General features: G+C 48.0%; 1 protein-coding gene across 10 annotated transcripts in view; it reads right to left on the bottom strand.

The window, feature by feature from the left end:
- Positions 1 to 24,825, bottom strand: part of SNX13 (sorting nexin 13) — a 598,803-nt gene that overhangs the window by 21,618 nt on the left and 552,360 nt on the right. For all 10 annotated transcript variants that reach the window (XM_086941899.1, XM_086941902.1, XM_086941894.1 and 7 more), the window contains one exon: positions 5,005 to 5,073. In XM_086941899.1, the coding sequence (XP_086798025.1) occupies positions 5,005 to 5,073 (69 nt within the window). The remainder of the gene's footprint in view (positions 1 to 5,004; positions 5,074 to 24,825) is intronic.

Below are 24,825 nucleotides of genomic sequence, written 5' to 3'. Positions count from 1 at the left end.
TACCAGAAGCAAGTGGGATAACACCTCCCACAAAGTCCTGGAGGATCAAGAAAACCACCTACTAAGGAGGAGGAGGAGGAGGAGGACGGACCTCTGCAAGAAGACGCTGAATGGTGGAGTCTGCATGAGTATTTAACAGAAGGACCCAGTCGAAAGGTAGGTCAACCAGACGCTCTCTAATATTTTCAGGAAAAACAGCATCACGTAGCCAACCATGGCGACAGAGAGCCACAGAAGTTACCATAGCACGGCCGAGAGCATCAGCAACATCCAAGGCAGCACGAAGAATAAACGCGGCCAACTCCCTATCATCCAACACATGGTCCAACAGATCAGCACAGGCACCCTCACGGGAGACATGAGAAAGAAGAGACTCCAGAGAGTCCCACAGACTGGAAGTAGCCCTGGTCAACACACACAAAATGTTAAGCGCCCGCATGGCAGCGCTGGAAAAAGCAAAGACATTACACCCACATGAATACAACCATCGGGCCTCCCGAGACGGAGGAAACAACACCACAGGCAAACACGGAAAGGCATTCCGCAGAAGAGCGCCTTGAGTAGAAGGGTGGAAAGAGAGAAAGACCGGGTCGTGTGGAGCAGGACGGTGGCGATGCAGTAGCGCCTGAGGTACCGCGCCCCCATAAGAGAATTGTGGAGTGACGCTTCAAAAGGAAGGAACAACTCCCGTCCACCAGAGCCCTGGTGGAGAACTTCCAAGAGGTTGTTTGTAGGAAATGGAGTGACAGGTTCAACCATCCTCAGAACACCAGCAGCCGTGGAAATAGCCCGAACAAAGGCAACACTGGCCATAGTAGGGCCTCGCAGAGGAGAAAGTAATTCCTCCGTGGGTGATGGTTGCAGACTGAGCCACCTATCCCCAAGTCCAGAGGGGAGCGGCCAGGCCCAGAATAGTGGGGTATCTACAGATGAATGGGGAACCTGAGGGGAAGGCGGAGAGGCCAGTGGGAAAGCCAGCCGTGAGCCACGGAAAGAAGGGTTCGAGGATTTAGGCTGTGGGGACGGTGAGGAGCCCTCCCTGGAAGATGCTGGTGAAAAGGCAACAATACGGCGCCCGGTCTCCGGGGAAAGGAACACCAACAGATGACAGACCTCTGGAGAAGAAGGGACCTCAGGAGACGAATCAAGAACCAGATGCCGACGCGGCTCCGTGGAGTGGGTATTTGTGGTGCCGGGTCGACTTCTGCCACCAAGTGCTCTCCAGGAGAATGGGGCGGGTTGACGCCGGAACGGCGAGGGAGCGGCACCAAAAAGGCGCTGGCTCGGCCTCAGACAGGGCAGCCGCCCATGTCGAGGACCGAGAGGGGCTCGAGAAAGCGCCCCAGGTCCCGTCCTCCACTCGTGACTCCACCGGAGCGTGCCCAGAGGACCAAGGGAGACTCCGAGCTAAGCCCGGAGTCCCGGCGATCTTTTGTGAAACCACAGGGAGCCCCGTAGGGATTTGCGGCGAGGCAGGGACGCCAGGCACCGAAGAGGGGGGCCCCGAAGGACCACACCTCGAAGACACCACCCCCGGACGACCTGAAGCCAAAAACGTTGGCGCCGGGGCAACTCCACAGAAGTCCCTGCGCGAGGCAAGGGATCCGCAGACGTCCTAGGAGGAGGAGGAGAGCTGCAGCTTAGGCTGTCATTTGGGCCTTAGTCACCTCTGCGCCGGGAAACGGAGGGCGTCAAGAGGGGCGCATGTCCCGGGGGTAGTCGGCACCCACCGCGGAGGGAGGACAGGGCCTCGAAGACAAACTGAAGGACCTAAAAGCCGGTTAGCCATGCCCTATAGGCCGCGGCGAGAGACTATGTCGCAGACGAAACCGGCGGCTCTTTGCCTCCGAGGTAGGGGACGAACGCTGGGATGACACCAACCTGGACGGGCGCGCCAACAGCAACTTCATTGGGCGCTCCCGCCGTGATTTAGGCTTAAGCTGGTAGCAGGCGACACAACTCCAAGTCGTGGTGCTCACCCAGGCACCACATGCAAATCGGGTGAGGGTCTGTCGCCGACCTGGGAGTGCACAGGAGGTACACGTCTTGAAGCCCGAAGGCATTCGCACACTGTTCCACTGAGCGCCAAAGCGTGAAAAGAGATAGAAGGCCTGAAAACAGGCCAGGACACAATCCGGATCCGCTTTGCACGCAGAAAAGAGAAAAAACTGATGTAGGCGCGCCGGGGGTGGGACTTATGTATCCTCGCTGACGTCACGTACGCGGACGATGCTAGGGCGGAGTAACGCGGTGCCGTTTCCCCCGGCACGCAGGGATGCTGTGGCAGAAAAGTTTTCCGGATCCAGTCTCATGCCTGGGGATAATTCTACGTTAAGGAATCTGCGGATAGTAGTCTCTATCAGATCTACATTATTCTTGCAGAACTCTATATTTGAATGGGTGGCAACTGCTATTACTGGCAACAGCAAACACTTCGAAAACTGGAGTATCAAAGAGACCAGGGCTAGCTCTGGATACCCAAGGTAAAGCAACACCTTAGTTTCCACGCATCCTTCGGATTAGGAAACCATCACTTAATGGAGTGCATTTTCAAGCTAGCTGGCCCATAACAAGCTACATTTCGATCTGCAGTTGAACAGTTTTGGAGAGCTCAGAAAACATTCATCCATAATACTATTCGCTGTAAGTGCAATATATTTTTGGGGAAAACATTAGTGACAAAGAACTAGTGTCTTCTTTTCAACATGGTACACAACTAATTTCTAGCCTCTCCAACCAAGTGTACAGAAATAAGATGCAATGAAGCCACTAAATAAGAAAGTAGGAATCAATTTGAGAACACTTCCTCTTGGAGGTGGTGGAAAAAAAAACACAGTTGGAGAAGTGGCACCATCCTGGGAACAATAGCAACCCCAATGCCTGGCACATATAAGAGTAAGATAAAACGTCCCCAGTTCGAGTTGTAAAAACATGACTTTAAAGCTTGAGGTTTCTGATCCGAATACCATCTAGTAATATTGCAGTCTCATCATAATGTTTAGGAAAGCAGGTGCACAGCTGTCAGTGGAGAATAAAATCCAATATCACTGAAATCCAATACCACTGACTACTACAGATGATTGCACAATTTACCTGAGATAATTACGGACCATGACCATTCCTTATAGGGTGCATCAGTGTTGATAGAGGTGCAGCATGCGTGTTTGACAGGAATGTTGCATGGGGCACAAATAGGCCAGAAGCACCTGCTTACTAAAAGCGAATGTTTCCTGTTCTCTTGCACAAACAAGTGGGGGAGAAAGAGCAAAGGGGATCAACTGTCGCTGATCAATTTCCATGCATGGAGATGTAGGATGCACAGGCTTGGATGCACAATCCTGCCCTGCTGCTGCGACTGAAGGACCTCCCAAAGTGGCAGGCTGATCACAGGATGGATGCTTAAGCCTGGAAGTTCCAAGTACCACACTCTCCTGGCCCAATCTGGAACCACTAGAATGACTTGCGCCAACTTGTTTCTGGTCATCTTCAGAACTAGGGGCAGGAGAGGCAGCGATGGGAAGGCATCCAGGATTCCTGTGTCAGACCTTAGTTGAAGGATAATGTTACTTACCCAGTAAACATCTGTTCTTGGCACGTAGAGCTGTAGATTCACATGCTTAGCATACTCTTGCAATCTAGTGTTACGTCCGGATATTTGCAAGTTGTTTTTCTTCGAAGAAGTCTTACCAGTCACGAGGTAGGTGACTTCCCCTTTTGATGATAGTGCTCATGGGCATCGACTCCATTATTATATTGTTTTCTTGCAGAAGGGTGAGAATGGAGTTAGTAAGAGTAGAATAGAGATGTCCGTGCGTATGTATATAAAGTAAGAGAGAACTGCAACAGGTATAGGTACCCGGGGAGGCAGGTGGGCGCATGAAATTCTACAGCTCTACATGCCAAGAACAGATGCTTACTGGGTAAGTAACATTATCCGTTTGAGGCATGCGAGCTCTAGATCACATGCTTTGCATAGACTATACAGCAGTATTCTCCCAACGTGGTGGCTAACCAGTAGCTGTTGCAGTGTCTGAAAGAGTGTTTTAAGCACCTCCTGGCCTACATTAGCTTGCTGTCTTGCTAACACATCTACACAATAGTGCATGGTGAATGTGTGTGGTATAGACCATGTTGCAGCCTTACAAATGTCAACTATGGGAATGTTTCCTAAGAAAGCCATAGTAGCCCCTATTTTGCGAGTGGAATGTGCTCTAGGGGGTATTGTTAAATTTCTTTTTGCTTTTGCATACCAAGTGTGAATACATTTAACAATCCACCTGGCAATACCCAATTTGGAAATAGGATTGCCTTAGTGAGGTGGAGCAAAAGCAACAAAAGGTTGTTTAGTCTTACAGAATGACTTTGTTCTTTCTATGTAGTATAAGAGGGCTCTTCTGACATCTAAAGTGTGTAGAGCTCGTTCTGCCACTGAATCTGGTTGGGGAAAGAACACCAGTTGATTGGTGTGAAAGGCAGAAACTACTTTAGGTAGAAATTTAGGGTTGGTATAACCACTTAGCTTTAGTAGTGTGGGAGGGTTTAGGCAGATCTGTCAGATTACATGACCGAGGGCTTTACTGTATTTGGTTTATTAATCATGTTGATGACATTCCTGGCATGTATCTGTTTAATAATGGTGGCACAATTATTGCATCTTAGAGCACAATAGTTGAAATAAACATTGTAAACTTTGTGTCTCTATTCTATCTTATTGTGGACAAATACGAGTGCGAGAGCAGAAGGGTGTGTCCTGTTACTGTGATCCCGAAGAGTATCGAGAGTGCTGTGTTCTGGGGGTACCAAATCACTAGTCTCTCTGATAAGATTAGGAGGGCAAGTGAGGCACTATAACTAGTTTGATTCGGGCTCATAGATACTGATGTGGTATGGTGACTCAGTCCCCTACATACTGATGTTCTATGGTCCCAATGCAGTTCTGTTCCTGAGCCGAATCTCTGCAACAAGTGTGTCCAACATAATAGCTCCCTTGAGCATCAAACATACCTGAAGTGCTTCACATAATCTGCTACTTGTTCAGGCGACGTCATCCACTCTACATGGTCAACAATTTTTCTAAAAAATAAAGCAAAACAAATATTAAACAATGTTAAGGATTTTGCAATATAAAGTGTTAAGCAACATATATGAAAAAAAGGGAATGATATTATCACTGCCATAAACCACGACATATGCCTGCTTCTCTTTTCATGTGGTTGCACTACTGGACGCCTGGAGGAGATGCAAAAATGATTTCATCATCTAAATTGAGAAAACTGTACACACTTCTGCAAATTAATTGTTACCATGGGGAGGAAGGCACTATCTAAGGAAAACAAAACATTATGAATACATCATAGCAGACAACAGGATAAATAGATGTTTGAGCCCCGAGACTTTAACTCAGGCATTTAACATTTAAGTGTTTAGCACCTCACTAATGCTGGCAATTAGAGCTTGGCAAACTGAGTATACCTGAAACAGCTGATAGAGCCATTTAAACACACTACTGGGCAGGACGTACAAAGGGAGTTTAAATAAAAACTTGGGAACTTCCAGAGATTTACAACCACCTCAAATGTTCATGTTCGTGAGCCATTGTGGAAACTACATTTTTCTTTAGAAAAGAGGTGTTTTGATTAATTTATGGATTCACCAATTGAAGAATGTTACCTATGCCATCCTTTGGTGACAAAAGGAACATTCATATCTTCAAAAGAAAAGAATACGGTGTAGTGTGAGACTATCAGATGGGCATTTAAGAAGGCAACTGTTAAAACAGAAAAATAACTATTTATACAACAATATCAGATTACTCAGTCTCCTAGAGGTTAACGCCATCCTAAGAGATTGAGTCGGCGAGAAACCTGGCAATCAAATCAAAAACGGAATTTCTAAAACTATTTTCTATCATAAAATAGTAAAGCATTCCAAGTGAAAAAGTATCAATACATGCATGTCCAATATTCCATATAAGACTGACCCCTTAAGGATGGTTGAGTAAATCGGTCATTTATTTAAGTGGCGAGATTTGGCACTGAAAATAGGCGTGCCACAGCACCCCCCAAAAAAACATGCTGGAGTTAAAGGTTAATAAGAACTAAATATGGCTTTTTATCGGTCTCATTTGTGTGCATTGAAATTGCTGCATATTCTTTTACCATGCTGACAGGTGTTTTCTTCCTCTGAAAATTGAGATTTTGTAAAGTGAAAATTTGCTGAAGTGCAGGGAGTGTAAAAGGAAAAGCGGTAGGATGTTTATTTTTATTTTTAACCCAACTAAATTAAATACCTGTAAAATGACTACAAATTACTCAAAATATATCAGCATTTAGGAAAGAATAAGTATCTTCATAAGACTAAACAAATCAAGACACTGCGTCCCAGTTCAAAAGCTGTATGAGCCACATAGGGAAGTGGATGCAGACAATCAGTCTTAAACTTAACACTTCAAAAACGGAAGTTATGCTTTTTGGCAACACACCTATTGTCTTGGTCAGACAGCTGGTGGCCAAGTCACATGGGCTTTCCCCCAACACCAGCTGGTGTTTGAAACCAGGCTCTCCTTCGAATCCCATTTCAATCACACCACCGCAACTTGTTTTTTCATCCTTAAAATCCTGAAAAAAATACTTCCGTTCTTCCCATTAGAGCTCAGGAAAACAGTGTTCACAGCCTTGTTTGGTTCAAGACTGGACTACTGCAATGTCCTTCTTACCAGTGCAAGCTAGCATAGTCTACAAAAACTGCAAACTATGCAACATGCAGCTGGCAGAGTTCTGCTTGGGCTTACTCGCTTCGACTCCGCCTCCAAGGCTTTCGCAGAACTACATTGGCTGCCCATCATTAAGCGCATCCAGTTTAAGGCCTTGTGTATTGCATTTAAGGTCACACATGGCTAAGGCTCACGACAACTGTTGCAACTCTTCAGACCCTACATCCCAGGCAGATCACTAAGATCTTCTAACAGTGGCAACCTATCTATCCCCAAGATTTCAAAAGTAAAATGGAGAGGCAAAGGTTTTTCCTACACCACTACTAAACTTTGGAACTCTTTACCCACTTGCTTGAAAAACGAACATAACCTGCTTCAATTTAGAAATCCCTTAAAAACCTGGCTGTACTAATGGCATTGTTCTAAAAATGAATGTCTTCTGGTGTATCCAGCACCTAGATACCGTCGGGTTATGTTGCGCTTTATAAATCCCTCATTTCATTTCAAATTGGTGAAGAACAAATGATGAATATTCGCTGGACCCCACTTTCCACACATTATTGTGTGTTCACTAAATAGTTTTAGCAGTAAAATTACATGCCTGTGTAAATTTCGTGGCCATTTCAATAGAAAATGTGCAGTCAGTAAAGGACAGTGTGGTACCACACCATGTTTCAGTAATATATTTACAACAGGGTACTCTAAAACGCACCACTGGCTACATACCACACCCGTACTATTCAGAACAAGCGGGACAGTGGGCCACTTTCATTCCTTCAATGCACCAACCCATATATCACCAGTATTTAAATGAGAAAATTCTTTCAAACGGTGTGCAGTTTCGAGTACTCCCTGTCCCAGGAGTACATCCCAGATACAACCTGGGAAAAGTACAATTTTCAAACCAATTTCGAAAAGCACCACCCCAATAGAAATAAATTGCCACTAGGCTTGATTAGGTTAACCTGCCGGGAATTGTTTGGCGCGTGGATTGCGAACGCGCCAACTGGGGAGAGAGATACGACCCCAAGAGGTTACTACCTCAATGCGACTACACAATTGGAGCCGATTATAATTCATTGAAAGTAAGAAAACGACGGTGCTAACAGATTGCACGTCAGACCACTTGAAGGCCAGGACTTGGGCCCAGTGGAACACACAATACATTAAAACATTGGATTTAAGGATAAATGAGCGCCCATTGATAACGATACTTCGTGAACACAAAAAGGCAGGCATCTTTTGCATATATTCTTAGATGAAGATTACAGTCACTTGATGCCCAAATAGAAGGACTCGGCTCCCGCTTCAATACTTACTTTGTGAATGGGAATATATCTCTACCCTCGAATACACAATTGCGCCCTGAAGAAGTTCCGCTTGACGGGACGAAACGCGTTGGCTGGTTTCTCTTGGCACATTAAAGAAATTCTTTTGCAACCAGGATTCAGCGTTGTCCATTTGGAACGACTGTTTGTCCACGAACTTTACTAATCAAGCCTAGTGGCAATTTATTTCTATTGGGGTGGTGCTTTTCGAAATTGGTTTGAAAAAAAAACACACCCGTACTATTCTCCTGCTGAAAGGGTGTTTTTATTTGCTAACTTTGCTCTTTGTGCGACACCTGGTTTTTCACAATTCCTATGACTTCAATGATGTACCATTGTTGTAGCACCCCCCTCTAAAAACATGTTCCAGTTCCAAGTTCAAAGTTACAATTTCACTAAGATAATACGCACACCATGAGTAAAGGACATGGTAAATGAAGGTAGGTAATCAGAAACAGCGTCCAGAGTGGATGGGAGAGCAAATCGAAAGGAGAAAATAATGATAATCAAAGACAATATTGACGAGTTACTAAGTGGTGAAGATATAACCGTCAAAATGAATTTTGGAACATTATACTTGGAAACGATACACACTGCTGTAGACCTTCAAATAGACTAAAAGCATGCTATAAACAACTGTCTCTCCATTGTGTGTGAAGATTAAGACAACCATAAGTGTACATTCCAATCACCCCGGGGAACACCGCATTTGAGTCATGTCAGGTTTTGACACTGCAAATGTCATTAAATTAAGTAGGTTTTTTGATAACCGGCAATAACTTAATTCTGTAATCAGAGGTATGAAATTATGTTCTGCCTCAAACTAGTGTAAAACAGATCATTTGGTAAATCGTATGCACTCAACATGCTTAAAAATTCACTGTACTTTGCTAATTTCCTAACAATAGGGTAGACTCTCTCCAAGCAACCCTTTTTAATCCCATCAGTGAACTTTAAACTGTGCTTCCATGTATTAGTAGTATTATCATATATGCAAAGGGGGAGGGTAGAAGTGCGAGTGTGAATATGGGTGTGTCCCTACATACATGCAGAGGAGTAATGGGGGCGTTATAAGCAAGAAAAAACAAGCATTGGAAATGCAATAGGTCTCGGATTTATTTGAGTTAGAGCTAATGGCTTTGTAAATGGCAATATCATTTGGCCATGTGTTATGGAGTGTATGCATGTGGTGTGTAGTGGAATTATGTGGGTTGGATTGGAATTGTAGCAATGGTGGCATGCTGCGCTTTAGATGAATTTGTTTAAAAGTAAAGTGCACCATACTGCGATTGCTACAATAGTTAATTGTGGATGCGTTAACAATTGATGTGTGCGTTGGTGGTGGTCTAGGCTGGTATGGCAGGGCAAACAACGAACGCTGAGTGATGGTTTGGGCGCTGGGGATGGCAGAGGGAGGGTGATGGCGTTTGGGGGGGTTGCAATTAATTGTGGCAAAGGACATGTACACAGTAAAGGACGAGGCAGCATCCTACGGGACAGTGGTGGCGGCACGTCAGAATGGGGCAAGGTTGCCATGGTGCTCTGGCAATGCTAGTAGCAGCCGAGGGTGTGAGGCCGAGCAGGAAGAAGTTCGGTGCAAATTTGGGGTTTATTTTATTTTATTTATGCGTTTTTATATAGCGCGGACTTTACCCAAAGGCGTCGGAGCGCTTCGCGGTAGGAGCGGTACTGATTCATGAGGAGAGAGTTACAGGTGAACAGGTTACAATAACAGGCGTTGCGTGGGTGGCCGTTGTGGGCGGGCGGAATACATGAGGTAGCAAACAGTGCAATACAGGAGGAAAAAGTGACGTGTGCAGGTTACAAGAGAATACTAAGTACAATTAGAGGTATAATACTGCAATATATGGTAGACACTGAAGCACAAGAACAAACATTACGTAGGCAATGGTGGCACTTGTGCAAGTATCTAATGCAGACGAAATGTGAGAGTTAGCAGAAAGTGTGTTACAAGAGCAAAGTGGTGTGTGCATGTGAGGGCTTCTGCGCAGGGAGGGGCGATCGGGAAAGGGTGGCGGGTTGCAAATTGTTGGGAGCTCCAGCTCAGCGGAGCGGCGCAGGTACTGACGGCAGGAAAAAGCTGAGTGGTGTGCGCGCGCGCCACTGCGAGCATATGTTTTTAATTATCGCGGCTGTCAAGCCGCGATAATTCAAAACATATTGCCTCTGGTGCGCGTAACAGACACCAATAGGCCATAGGCGGAGCTACGCGACCGCCTATGGCCTATTGCGTGCTCTGTTTAAAAATAGTACGCATGCAAAGGCCAATGGAAATGGACCATGGAAATCCACACGCAAGAGATATGTGGAATTTCAAGGTCCATTTTCAAATCGCACGGAATAGGACTCTCGCTGCGCGACACTGCATGCGCAGTGTATGCAGAGCCAGAGCCCTAAAAATGCTGGCCTCCTGTGACCTGCCCCCTCTGCGCACTCCCACTCCCCACCTAGCTGGCACCGCACTGACCCAGGGTCTTGTCAGCGCAGCGGCACCTCTGGTCAGCAGGGTCTGTAAAGCCCCTTGCTGACTGGGGAGAAGGTGGTAGGTGCTTGCCCAGTGTCGCCTGCGTTCTTTCTCCTGTCTCCCTCGAATGTGTGGAGTACTGGTAGTGAGATAGTGAGACAGTCAACCAACTTTCTACCAATTCGCTCATGTTTCTGGAGACCTGGGTGAGATGACGGAATGAAGAGGACACGAGTGGTTCCCAGAGTGATTAACAACTATCAGAGCCACTCAAGTGAATAATCGGATTTAATGTGGCTACTCATGTTAAAGGCTTTCTAGCGAAGGACTTTGCAAGAAAGGAATAAGTAAGTAAGGGAAATAATAAACAAGGACACCAACATTTTACACAGAATGAACTTGCAGACTATGCAGGAATTTCTAGATAAGAGGGTGATAGTGGGCACAGACTATCTTTCACTTTAGTCTGCTACTTTTTATGATAACTAAAATTGTTAATTCTGCCTATGCTACGATATTTGCTATGGGCCCATACATAGCAGCTGATAGAGGGAGTTGCTCAATTAAAATCATTAATGCAGACGCTCCGGCATTTTCTGCTCTACATTAAAGTCGAAGGCCCGGACTAGAGAATCTAGCGAGAGGGTCGAAAATATTTAGGTAGTCTAAGAGTAGCGATCAACAGAGTGAAAGAGTGAAATTCTGAGCACAATGCACCTTATCATGCGAGTTCTGGGGTAGGAAAAAACACAAGGGTTCCTTTGAGGTATTTTGTGCAAACTTTCTTAATTGGGCTGTTCAATTAATTGAATGCTTATAGGCAATATTATTGTAAAATTAGTTAATTAAGGAAGTTCAGTTAATGAAAAAACTGCTAGACAAAAATGATCCAAACCTCAAGCGATGCAGTAGAATGCTTAGAAGTTTTGATTTTTGCCTATTACAAGAGCTCAGTTTTACTACTTACATCTGGGCATAACAAACATTAATTCGCTTTGTTAACACCTTTTCTGATAGAGACTATCTAGCCACAGGTTCCTTACCACAGAATACTCTCCAAGGGTAATACTGGATCTGGATTCCTGAGCTATACCTCTGAGCACTGGTAAATTCCATCAGCTCTGCATCAACACACTACTGTTGCTGCTCAATCTTCAAGTGTTCAGAGGAAGGTTAGGATGCAGGAACCAATCCTGTTTGTAATGGGAAATCCTCTCAAAGGGACAGCCTGAACAGAAGACCAATGCTCATGCCCAGAAGCTTGGGATACCATATTTTCCATGTTCTGTCTGGGTCCACTAGGATGACTTGTGCCTGGTCTGTCCAGACCTTGTTGAGGACTCGGGCAGGAGTGGTATCAGCGGAGAGGTGTCCGGAGTCACGAGTTCCATTCCAAACAGAATGAGTCTGAGTGGGAGCTGCTACGGAATCTCCAAACTGCAAAAGTACCAACATTACAAGTTGTTGACGAATAGAATGAGCCACATTTTCCCCTGTCACTGAAAAGATCGCCCACCACCTTCAGGTGCAGACGCCATTTGTGATCGGCCTGCTTCTATGGCCAATCTCATGGGCCCTTGCATTTAAATACCCTGCCATGTGTTGGACTACCACTCTAGCCATGTCCCAAGCTGCAGCGCCTCCCAGGACAGGGGCATCGTCCCCACACACGCCCCTCCTGCTTGTTGCAGTGGCACATGTCAGTAGTGTTGTCCATGAACACCCTCACCAGCCTCCCTTTGATCAATGACATTAAGGCTTACAACACCAAGAAAATAGCCCATAACCTCAGCAAGTTGATGTGGAGCAGAGTCTTAGCCAGAAACGAATATGCTACTTACCAGTATGCATCTGTTCTTGGCATGTAGGGCTGCTGACATTCATATCTGTGCATAGATCGCCGCCTAGTGTTGGGTCCGGATGATTGCACAATGTTGTCCTGGAAGAGTCTTCGAAGTATCACGAGATAGGTGGCTCCTCCCCTGGACTACAGTGCGCATGGGCATCCTCTCCATCCTCAGGTTTTTTTTCCCCATTGTGGCAGAGATGGAGTGTAATACAGTGAGTGATGTCCATGCTCCATAGTAATTCTGAATGCTACAGTTGCTACAGGCGCCGGTGAGGAGGGTGGGAGATATGAATGTCAGCAGCCCTACATGCCAAGAACAGATGCATACTGGTAAGTAGCATATTCGGTTCGAGGCATGTGGGCTGCTGAATTCATATCGGTGCATAGATTATATAGCAGTCCCTCCTATTAGCGGCCGCTACCCGTGCCAGCTGCAGCAGTCTGAAAAAGAGTTTTTAGAACAGCCTGTCCAACAGCTGCCTGCTGTCTTGAATGCACATCTACACAGTAGTGTTTCGTAAATGTATGAATAGTGGACCATGTGGCTGCCTTACATATCTCTTCTAAAGGAATATTCCCCAGGAAAGCCATGGATGCTCCTAACTTGAGTGTGCTCTTGGAGGAATGGTTAGTGTGCGTTTAGCTTTTGCGTAGCAAATCTGTATACACTTAACTATCCATCTGGCTATTCCTGCCTTGGAAATGGGGTTGCCTTTGTGCTGTGGAGAAAAGGCAACAAACAGTTGTTTCGTTTTCCTGAAATCCTTTGTTCTGTCTATATTATTATTATTATTATTATTATCGGCTTTTATAGCGCGCTCTATTACTAAAAAAATAGTATCCTGCCGCGAAAATGGGAAAGAGGAAAGGTAGAGGGAGAACCTATACAGTGATGTTAAAAAGATAGGTCTTCAGTCCTTTCTTGAACAGAGTAATGGAAGGAGCTGTTCTTAGCTGCTGAGGGAGGGTGTTCCATGCTCTCGCCGCTCTGACTGAGATGGATTGGCCGCCAAGCCTGCTATATTTGAATTTTGGAACATTCATTTGGTGTAGATTAGCTGATCTGAGGGGGCGGTTGGGAACATATAAGGAAAACCTTTTCCTTAGGTAGACAGGACCGACTTGGTGAACAGCTCGGAAGGCAAGGACCAGGATTTTAAATAGAATCCTGTGAGCAACCGGGAGCCAATGTAGGGCGCGGAGGGGTTGGCGGACACTTGAACTTTTTGGAATGTTAAACAAAAGCCGTACAGCGGCATTTTGTATAACCTGGAGGCGATGAATCAGATAAGCAGGAAGGCCACCGAAGAGGCCATTTGTGTAATCCAATCTGGATAATATAAGGGCACGGATGACAGTCTCTTTGGCTGCTCTCGGGAGAAGTGGAAAGAACCTGCGTAAAGTTTTAAGTGTAGAGAAGCAGGTCCCTGTGAGTCTTTTTATGTGATCCTCGTATTTAAGGTCGTTGTTAAACCAGACTCCGAGATTTTTTGCAGGGCCAACCGATGGATTTGGGACAGGGTAAGTCGGCTGGCCAGAGAGAGTTGCCAAAGTTGTCTGGGAAGGAGCCATAAAGCAAAATTTCAGATTTGCTTTCGTTGCATTTTAATTGGGCGAGGGCAAGCCAACGAAAGACAGATGACAAACAGGTTTGGGCTTCAGATGTATCCAGATTATTTTTGGGCCAGGTAAACAGGAGTTGAGTGTCATCAGCGTAAGCCATTATTTTTGCTCCCAATTGTTCAGCAAGAAAAATAAGCGGGGTTAGATAAATATTAAAAAGCAGGGGGCTAAGAGTAGAGCCCTGCGGTACGCCAGTTACCAGTTTCTTGGGGGAAGAGGCGAAGGGCGGCATCCAGACTTGTTGAAATCTATTGTCCAGAAAGGACGTTAGCCAGTCAAGAGCAGAGCCTGTGATGCCTATGGCCGCTAATCTGGTAAGCAGAAGGGAGTGAGGGACAGTATCGAAGGCGGCAGAGAGTCAAGTCAAGTCAAGTCATAAAATTTGTATAGCGCACTACATACCCAGAGGGTTTCAAGGCGCTTAGGAAGGGGAGGAGGATTATTTGTCAAATATCCACGTTTTAAGCTGCTTTCTGAACGCTAGGTGGTTCTGGGTGAGGCGAAGGTAAGCGGGGAGTGAGTTCCATGTTTTAGCAGCCAGGTATGAAAAGGATCTGCCTCCCATGGTGGTCTTGTTGATGCGGGGTACAGTGGCGAGGGCTTGGCTGGAAGAACGTAGTTGGCGGGAGGGGGTGTAGAAGGACAGTCGAGAGTTGAGGCAATCTGGTCCGATGTCGTAGAGTGATTTGTGTGCGTGGGTAAGCAGTCGGAAGGTGATTCTCTTATTGACGGGTAGCCAGTGGAGGTCTTTAAGGTGACCAGAGATGTGTTCGTTGCGTGGGATGTCTAATATGAGCCTGGCTGAGGCGTTTTGGATTCGTTGGAGTTTCTTCTGGAGTTTAGCGGTGGTACCTGCGTAGAGGGTGTTTCCGTAGTCCAGTCGGCTCGTGACCAGAGCGTGGGTGACTGTTTTCCTTGTTTCGGAGGGGATCCAGCGAAATGTTTTTCTGAGCATGCGAAGAATGTTGAAGCAGGAAGAGGATACGGCGCCGACTTGTCTGTTCATTGAGAGTGAAGAATCCAGGATGACTCCAAGGTTCCGTGCGTGGTCTGTCGGGATGGGTGCTTTTCCGAGGGCTTCCGGCCACCAGGAGTCGTCCCAAGCGGAGGGGGATGTACCTAGGATGAGGACTTCTGTTTTGTCTGAGTTCAGTTTCAGACGGCTTTGTTTCATCCACTCGGCAACTTCTTTCATTCCTGCGTGTAGGTTAGTTTTGGCGGTGCTGGGATCATTGGTGAGGGAGAGGATCAGTTGAGTGTCGTGCGCGTAAGAGATGATGTTGAGGTTGTGTTGGCGTGCGATGGCCGCGAGGGGGCTCATGTATACGTTGAAGAGGGTGGGACTGAGTGAGGATCCTTGAGGTACGCCGCAGATGACTTCAGAGGCCTCGGACTTGAATGGAGGAAGGCGGACTCTCTGGGTTCTTCCGGTGAGGAACGAGGTGATCCATTCAAGTGCTTTTCCTTGAATTCCGATGTTATTGAGGCGTTGTAGAAGGGTGCTGTGGCAGACTGTATCGAATGCTGCAGAGAGGTCGAGGAGGATGAGGGCGACTGTGTCTCCATTGTCCAGTAGAGTTCGAATGTCGTCTGTTGCTGCGATGAGGGCGGTCTCAGTGCTGTGTTTTGCTCGGAAGCCAGATTGTGAGGGGTCGATGGATTTGTTGGCTTCGAGGAAGGCGGAGAGCTGGTTGTTGACGGCTTTCTCGATGACTTTGGCCGGGAATGGAAGAAGTGAGATGGGGCGGTAATTTTTGAGTTCGGTGGGGTCCGCTGTTGGTTTTTTCAGAAGGGCGGTGAGTTCAGCGTGTTTCCAGTCTTCTGGGAAGGTAGCGGAGTTGAAGGAGAAGTTGATGACGTCTCGGAGGTGCGGTGCTATGACGGAGTCTGCTTTGTTGAAGATGTGGTGAGGGCATGGGTCTGTGGGGGATCCTGAGTGGATGGAATACATCAGGCGGATGGTGTCTTCAGTGGAGATTGGGTTCCAGGCGTTAAGGGTGTTCACGGGGGGAAGATGTTCGGCAGATTGTAGGGTGTGTTGGTTTCCGGGTTGGTTGTCAAAGCTGTTGTGGATGTCTGCAATCTTGTTGTGGAAAAAAGAGGCTAGGGAGTCGCAGAGGGTTTGAGAGGGGGTGATGTCGTTGGAGTTGGCCGAGGGATTGGAAAATTCCTTGACGATGTTGAAAAGTTCCTTGCTGTTGTGGGCGTTGTTGTCAAGTCGATCCTTGAATGCTGTTTTCTTGGCTTTTCGGATCAGTTGGTGGTGAGTGCGGGTGGCGCTTTTGAAGGCGTCCTTGGTGCTGGTGGTTGGGTCTTTTTTCCAGGCCTTTTCAAGGGAGCGGCAGAGTTTCTTGGACTTCTTGAGATCATCGTTGAACCATGAGGCTTTCTTGCTGCCAGGTTTGCTTTGACGTTTTTTCAGTGGAGCTAAGGTGTCGGCGGTGTTGGATAACCATAGGGTGAGGTTGGCGGCGGCTTCGTTGGTGTTAGAAGGGAGGGCTGGGGAGTTTCGAAGGAGCGATGCGGAGATTTGGTCCGTGGTGATTTTGTTCCAGTTTCTTTGCAGGGTAGGTTGGGAGTGGTTGATGGGTTTCGGCTTGTTGTAGGTGAAGTGAACGCAGCTGTGGTCGGTCCATAGGAGCTCGTAGTGTGGCTGAAGGAGACATGATTGCTGGATGTGAAGATGGGGTCGAGTGTGTGACCTGCGATGTGGGTGGGGGAAGTGACTAGTTGTTTAAGTCCGAGGTTGGCGAGGTTGTCCAGCAGGGTGGCGGTGTTGTGGTCGTTTATCTTTTCAAGGTGAAAGTTGAGGTCTCCTAGAAGAATATAGTCTTTGGAGGGGAGCGCGTGTGGAGAGATGAAGTCCGTGATGTCTTCACTGAATTTTGCGCGGGGTCCTGGTGGTCTGTAGAGGAGAGTGCCTCCGAGTGTTGTTTTGGGGTCGATGTGGATCTGGAAGTGAAGGTGTTCGGCGTTGGCGAGGTTGGCGTCAGAGCTGGTTGAGATGCGGATAGATTTCTTATGGACGATAGCGATTCCTCCTCCTGTGTGGCTGGTACGGTCTTTGCGAGTGATCTTGTAGTCTTCAGGGATGGCAATGGTGATGTCTGGTGCGGAGGAAGCATTCATCCATGTTTCCGTAAGGAAGGCGACGTCTGGAGAGAAGGTGTCTAGTAGGTTCCATAGGTCAATGGCGTGCCTGTGCACCGATCGGGTGTTGAGAAGGATGCATTGTAGGTGGTTGGGGTCGGGAATCTGTGGTGTGGTTGTAGTGGAGATGTGCCGCTGAATTTACAGGAGTAGCAGGAGAAAGGTCCATGGGTGTGTCCAGGAGCGACTTGGACGCAGGTGGGGGCGCGACCGGGGTTAAGGGCTAGGAGGGAGGCGGCGTCGTAGGTAATGGGGGAGGGCTGGGCAGCGCGAGGGGCAGGGGGTCTGGCACTGGGCGCGGTCCAGGCGCGGACGGGCGTAGACGGGCTTACCTTTGGCGCACCTTCGGCGCGGGTTGGGCGCGGTCGCTGCGCGTGACCGCTGCGCGCGGTAACAACTGTCATATATGGATAGTGGAGGGGGAGGGGCGAGGGCGTCTCAGCTGGGAGGCGGGTCGGGCGCACGAGGAGGACAACAAATCAACAAAATGGAGGCGGGGAGGAGCAGATCGTAGCGCTGTTGGCAGGCGCGCTGACAGACTAAATACACAGCCAAAATCAATATCAATAGCGCTGATAAGGCAAAGCGCTAGCACACAGCAGGCAAAAACAATTTCAGTAATGGCACAGATCCTTCAGCAGAGCGGCGCTACGATGCCCAGTTGAAATCAATACTAGCACACAGCCAAATTCAATATCTATAGCGCTGATAAGGTAAAGCGCTAGCACACAGCAGGCAAAAGCAAATTCAGTTATGGCACAGACAGGTCCTTCAGCAGAGCGGCGCTACGATACCAGGTTGCAGCCAGGAGCACAGGGAGCGACCACTCTGTCCGTGAGGAGGAGTGAGTCACAGCGTTTACAGCCGAGCAGCGCTGTATTAAGGTTAGTGGGAGGGCGTCTCAGCTGGGAGGCGGGTCGGGCGCACGAGGAGGACAACAAATCAACAAAATGGAGGCGGGGGGAGGAGCAGATCGTAGCGCTGTTGGCAGGCGCGCTGACAGACTAAATACACAGCCAAAATCAATATCAATAGCGCTGATAAGGCAAAGCGCTAGCACACAGCAGGCAAAAACAATTTCAGTAATGGCACAGATCCTTCAGCAGAGCGGCGCTACGATGCCCAGTTGAAATCAATACTAGCACACAGCCAAATTCAATATCTATAGCGCTGATAAGGTAAAGCGCTAGCACACAGCAGGCAAAAGCAAATTCAGTTATGGCACAGACAGGTCCTTCAGCAGAGCGGCGCTACGATACCAGGTTGCAGCCAGGAGCACAGGGGGCGACCACTCTGTCCGTGAGGATGAGTGAGTCACAGCGTTTACAGCCGAACAGCGCTGTATTAAGGTTAGTGGGAGGGCGTCTCAGCTGGGAGGCGGGTCGGGCGCACGAGGAGGACAACAAATCAACAAAATGGAGGCGGGGGAGGAGCAGATCGTAGCGCTGTTGGCAGGCGCGCTGACAGACTAAATACACAGCCAAAATCAATATCAATAGCGCTGATAAGGCAAAGCGCTAGCACACAGCAGGCAAAAACAATTTCAGTAATGGCACAGATCCTTCAGCAGAGCGGCGCTACGATGCCCAGTTGAAATAAAATCAGAGCCGCTCTGCCACCTTCGTCCAGGCACTCCCGAATGGCCTCGGAGATTTCCACCAACGCCGTCTCTGTACTATAGGCCGCTCTAAAGCCTGACTGTGCTGGATGTAAAGCTTGTGAATTTTCGACAAATTTGTCTAACTGAGTGAAGGCGACTTTTTCACATACTTTTGCTAGGGCCGGCAGCAATGATATAGGCCGGAAGTTAGCAGGGATAGCAGGGTCTAATCCATTTTTCTTTATAAGTGGGAGCAATTTAGCTAGCTTCCAGCAGGTCGGGACGGTGGCAGTGAGGAAAGAGCAATTGATAATATGCGTTCTCATTGCCCACTGTGTCCGCGAGGCGCGCAAGCACACTGGCCGGGCACGGGTCAGAAGGGGATCCTGAGTGTAGGGAGGTGAGGATACTAACAATGTCCGTATTTTCTACTGGGGAGAATGGTGAAACCATTCCATGGGGGTAGGTAACACAGGAGACGGGATGGCCAATATAGGTGGAAAACTGTTACATACATTAAGTAAATCATCCTGGATTTTGGTGATTTTGTCCACGAAGAAAATATATATATAGTACATAAGAGCTCTTTTGACGTCTAATGTGTGCAGAGATCTCTCTGCGACATTTTCTGGATTAGGATAGAAAACAGGCAGTTCTATGGTTTGGTTCATGTGGAACTGCGAAATCATCTTAGGCATGAACGTAGGGTTGGTGCGTAGTACAACTCTATTTGCGTGGACCTGTATGAATGGCTCTTGAATGGTTAGTGCCTGGAGTTCGCTAACTCTTCTTAGTGAGGTAATGGCTACTAGGAAAGCAACTTTCCGGGTAAGAAATTGAATCTCACAAGAGTGTAGAGGTTCAAAAGGTGGTCCCATCAGACTGGTGAGGACCACATTCAGGTTCCGTGAAGGTGAAGGTGGGTGTCTGGGAGGGATCACTCTTTTGAGTCCCTCTAGAAAAGCCTTAATGGCAGGCACTCTGAATAGTGAGAGGTGCTGCCTGTTTTGAAGATAAGCTGCTATTGCGGATAAATGTATACGAATGGAACTGTATGCCAGATTGCATCTGTATAAGTGCAACAAATAACAGATAATATTTTGAATAGATGCATCCAGTGGGTCAATGTCATTATTGTTACAATATATGACAAACCTCTTCCATTTAGCCGCATAACATGCTCTGGTTGTGGGTCTCCTTGCCTCCTCGATGATGTTCATACATTCTGGTGGCAAGTTGAGGTAGCCAAATTCTGAAACTTCAGGAGCCAGATCGCCAGGTTGAGCTGTTGCGGATCTGGGTGCTGAATTTCGCCATGGCTCTGCGTTAAAAGTCTGGGTGTTAGCCGCAGTCTTTGATGCGGTACCACGGAAAGTTCTACTAGCGTGGTGTACCATGGCTGGCGTGCCCACGTTGGAGCAACCAGGATGAGTGTCATCGAGTGTTGCTTCAGCTTGCGTGCCACTAGCGGTATTAGAGGTGCTGGGGGAAAAGCGTACGCAAATCTGCCTGACCAGTTCATCCATATCGCATTGCCCTGTGACTGCGGATGTGGGAACCTGGCGGCGAAGCTTTGGCATTTTTCGTTTTCCCTTGTGGCGAATAGGTCTATCTCCAGATGACCCCACTGCTGGAAGTACGGCTGGAGTACTGATGGATGTATCTCCCACTCGTGCATTTGGTGGCTGTGTCTGCTGTGCAGATCCGCCATCTGGTTGTCTTTGCCCGGGAGGTGTTCCGCCATGAGGAAGAGGTTCCTCTGAATGGCCCACTTCCACATGCTCTGAGCCAGATGAGACAACTGTGGAGAGTGTGTTCCTCCCTGCTTCTGTATGTAGTACATGGCAGTCATGTTGTCCGTCTGGATCAACACGACCTTGTTGCACAAGTGTACTTTGAAAGCTTTCATCGCCATGAAGATTGCCATCAGTTCCAGAAGGTTGATGTGCATCTTCTTTTGCTGTGCTGTCCATAGTCCCTGCACTGTGTAGTGGAGTACATGAGCTCCCCATTCCTGGAGAGATGCGTCCGTCGTCAGTATAATCTGTGGCACAGGCTCCTGGAACGGTCGGCCCTTGCAAAGGTTTTGTGGGTTCAACCAATGCAGAGAGTTGTATGCCCGACCGCTCACCAACACTAGGTCTTTTAACTGTCCTTGAGCCTGATTCCACTGACGTGCCAAGCACTCCTGAAGCGGACGCATATGTAGTCTCGTGTGCGGGACTATGAAGATGCAGGAGGCCATCATGCCTATCAACTGCATGAACACTCTTGCTGGAAGCGAGTGTTGAGGTCTGAATTATTTTTGTATCAGCAATTGCATGCTGTTTATCCTCGCTGAATTTGGCTGAGCTTTGGCTGCCAGAGTGTCTATTGTCGCGCCCAGGTACTGTCGCACGTGGGAGGGTTGACAATGTGACTTTGGATAATTCAGCGAGAATCCCAGACTGTGAAGAAGATGAATGGTGTGGGACATGTGGCTGGCACACTGCTGGGACATGTGGCTGGCACACTGCTGGGCCATCTTTGCTTGAATAAGCCAGTCTTCCAGATAAGGGTAGACATGTATGTGCTGTCTCCTTAGGTGTGCTGCCACTGTCGCCAGACACTTTGTGAACACCCTGGGTGCCGTTGTTACTCCGAAAGGGAGGACTTTGAACTGATAATGTTGATTTTGAATAGTGAATCTGAGATACTGTCTGTGTGATGGGTGTATGAGTATATGGAAATACGCATCCTTTAGATCCAGTGTTGCGAGGAAGTCTCCCTGACTGAGTAACGGCAGAACCTGCTGTAAGGTGAGCATATGAAAATGCTCTGAAAGAATGTAACTGTTTAGAGGCCTGAGGTCTAGAATAGGTCTGAGAGACCCGTCCTTTTTGGCTATTAAAAAGTACAGAGAGTACACCCCTGAGCCTTGGTCTTCTACAGGCATGAGCTCTATGGCTCCTTTTTGCAGCATGCTGACGACCTCCTGCTGCAATAAGTGTAAGTGCTCTGCGGACATAGGACCGTGTCTTGGTGGTATGTTGGGTGGAGTGGATGTTAATTCCAGACAACACCCGTACTGAACAATGTCTCTCACCCACCTGTATGTGGTGATGGATTTCCAGACTGGCAGGAACTGCTGTAGTCTCCCCCCCGACAGGTGTTATATGGTCGGGGGGCAGTGACAGGGTGTCACTGTTTGTTATTGGTAGAGGATCTGGAACTGTTGTTTCCTCTTCCTCTGCCCTTGATGTTGTTTCCACGATATCCACCCCGGTTGTTCTTATTGTAGGTGGATTGTGTACCTCCTTTATTGTACTGTGTCTGTTGTGTGGATTGGCCTCTTGAAGGGCCCCTAGTATTGGAGCGACGAAAGGAGCCACCCCGAAACTGCTGTGACTGCAGAGCCCCCATAGACTTTGCAGTCTCTGTGTCTTTTTTAATTTTTTCAAGAGTGGTGTCAACCTCGTCCAAATAAGTAGTCCGGGTTAACTGGCTGATTGAGGATAGAAGTTTGTATTTCTGGTTTGTATCCCGAGATTCTCAACCAGGCATGTCTCCTTAACATAACGCTAGTGTTAATGGCCCTGGCTGCAGTCAGCTGCGTCTAGCGCGCACTTGAAGGAAGCATTGGTTATAAGCTTTCCTTCTTGGAGAAGTAGTTCTGCACCCTCCTTGTACTGATCTGGTAGGTGTTACAACAGTGTCTCAAGGGTATCATAATGGGACCTGTCACATCTGGCTAAGAGTGCCTGAGTGTTGGCAGTGCCCCAGATGTTAGCTGCCTGCGCAGCCACCCTCTTTCCTGAAGTTTCCAGTACTTTCAACTCTTTGTCAGGAGGAGGAGGAGCATCACCTGTAGTCTGGGAGTTTGCTCTCCTACGTGCATTAGAAACAACTAATGAGTCCAATGGCAACTGTCCCCTTATATAAGTAGGGTCCACAGGTGCCGGTCTATATTTCTTTTCAATCCTTGGGTTCAACACCCTGGCCCTAGTGGTTTCCTTAAACATGTCACCAGCATGCTTAAGGACCCCTTTTAGCATGGGCAGGGTCTTGACTGAAAAGGTGTCGACCAGAAAGTCTTCCTCCACAGGGTCAGCATGTAGCTCGACGTCATGGTTATTGCTGCTCTCTCAATAAGGGCGTTAAAGGCAGTAGTGTCCTCAGTAGGAGATGTTTTCACACTGTATACATGTGTGTCAGGGGCAGTCTGCGGATCCCTTGGGTCAGCCGTGTCTGCCCATGGTTGGTTTTGATCATCGGGATCAGTGTCCATATGATAAGTGTCATCTTCATTTTCGTCATCCCCTGCATCCACATCGGAGTATGTGGGTGAAAAATTCGGAGGTTCTTGTCCATAGGAATGGAGGGGTTCCACAAGAGCTGGTGACATTGTTGAATCCCTCTTCTTCTTCAAGGGAATCTTATATGACTCCATGGGTGTTTCTGGTATTATTTTCCTTTTATATTTGGACAGTCTACCAGTTTCCGAGTCGATGAATTGCCTCGACTCCTGTTCTTCAGGCTCCTCTGTAGCCTCCACTTCCGTCAACACTTTTTTAATGGCTCCGATACCTCTTTTTGGTTCAAACATCTTCGGATGCACCGTGGGTGGCAACCCGAATTTGATTGGTGTCGAGGCGGTCTGAACGTTTCCGACCAGCTTTGGTGTTGGGGTTTTCTTCAGCCCAACCGCTGTAGCCTTATCTTTGATGCGTTGGAGTGACTCCGACACTTCCTTGGCTATGAATGGACTCGGCTGCGTTGACTCGACAGGGTCCTTGGAGCCAGTCTTCGTCTTGTCCGCAGGCCTCGACCGAGGATCGATCCCTTCTTTCGGTTCGAGTCTTTTGTGTGTGTCGACTCCTTTCGGCGTCGGCCTTGTTGGTTCGACAGCCTTGACCTTGGTCTTCGGTGCCCCAACCTTCGGTTCAATGACCTTCTTGAGCTTTTCGGCATCAACGGCCATTTTCTGTTTCTTCGGCTCCGAGGGGTAGGAGGCCTTAGAGCCGACCAGAGTAAGTTGCACTTTTAATTTCGGTTTTGGCAGCGATGCTTTCGGTTTCGATTTCTTAGGATCGACCGATGGCGGTTTGGATACCGATGGCTCTTTATTAATGTTCGAAGCCGGGGCTTTATGCGGGCTGTAGAACGAGCCTGTAGATCTCGGGTAAGTCCTTGTGGCGATCCCTCGACCTGAGCCTTATTGAGTACATCATCGTCGGCCCCCGTATAGCCAGTTGGGCCTAGCTCCTCGCCTGAGCCATCTTCTACGGCCCCAAGGGCCTCTGCGTCGTCTCCTACCTCTTCGACGACGTTTTAGTCTTCTTCTAGCACCTCTTCGTCTTCGGCGTCATGGCCCGAAGCCGGATCTGCGTGGTATTCCCGATCCTCCAGATCAACAACCTCTTCGTCTTCGGTCCCGAAGATGTTTTCTGGAACAGGCGCTGATCTCTGCGACTCGAATCGAGCCACGCGTCGAAGCCGAAGAGTTTTCTTTGACCTGAACCAGGCACAGGCCATACAGTTGGCTTCGTTGTGATCTGGGGACAGGCACTTGTTGCACACCGGGTGGACATAGATGTGCGGGTATTTTGCATTGCAAAGTGGACACCTCTTGAATGGGCTTCTTTCCATTGTAGATCGAAGATCGGTTCGAGTGTGGAAAGAAAAACCGTCTGATTCCTCGATGTCCTCTCGAAGCAAAGTTACCGGTACCGAACGAAACTATACCGACGCTGTCGAAATCCTTTTGGCTTTGTAGAAAGTTTTCCTAACTTGAGCTAAGATAGTAACATCCAAACCCAATGGCGGAAAAAAACAATCTGAGGATGGAGAGGATACCCGTGTGCACTGTAGTCCAGGGGAGGAGCCACCTATCTTGTGATACTTCGAAGACTCTTCCAGGACAACAATGTGCAATCATTCGGACCCAACACTAGGCGGCGATCTATGCACAGATATGAATTCAGCAGCCCACATGCCTCGAACACAGAGTTCTCTTATATCCTCCTCTCCCGAGTGCCCCCACCCCATCTTAGGAGTGAAGCATCTGCCCCCAACAGGAGCGAGGCAGCTGACCAGATC

This window comes from Lissotriton vulgaris, chromosome 10 (genome assembly GCF_964263255.1).
Source record: "Lissotriton vulgaris chromosome 10, aLisVul1.2, whole genome shotgun sequence".
Classification (NCBI taxonomy): Eukaryota; Metazoa; Chordata; class Amphibia; order Caudata; family Salamandridae; genus Lissotriton; species Lissotriton vulgaris.
This window is presented reverse-complemented; position numbering and strand designations above follow the sequence as displayed.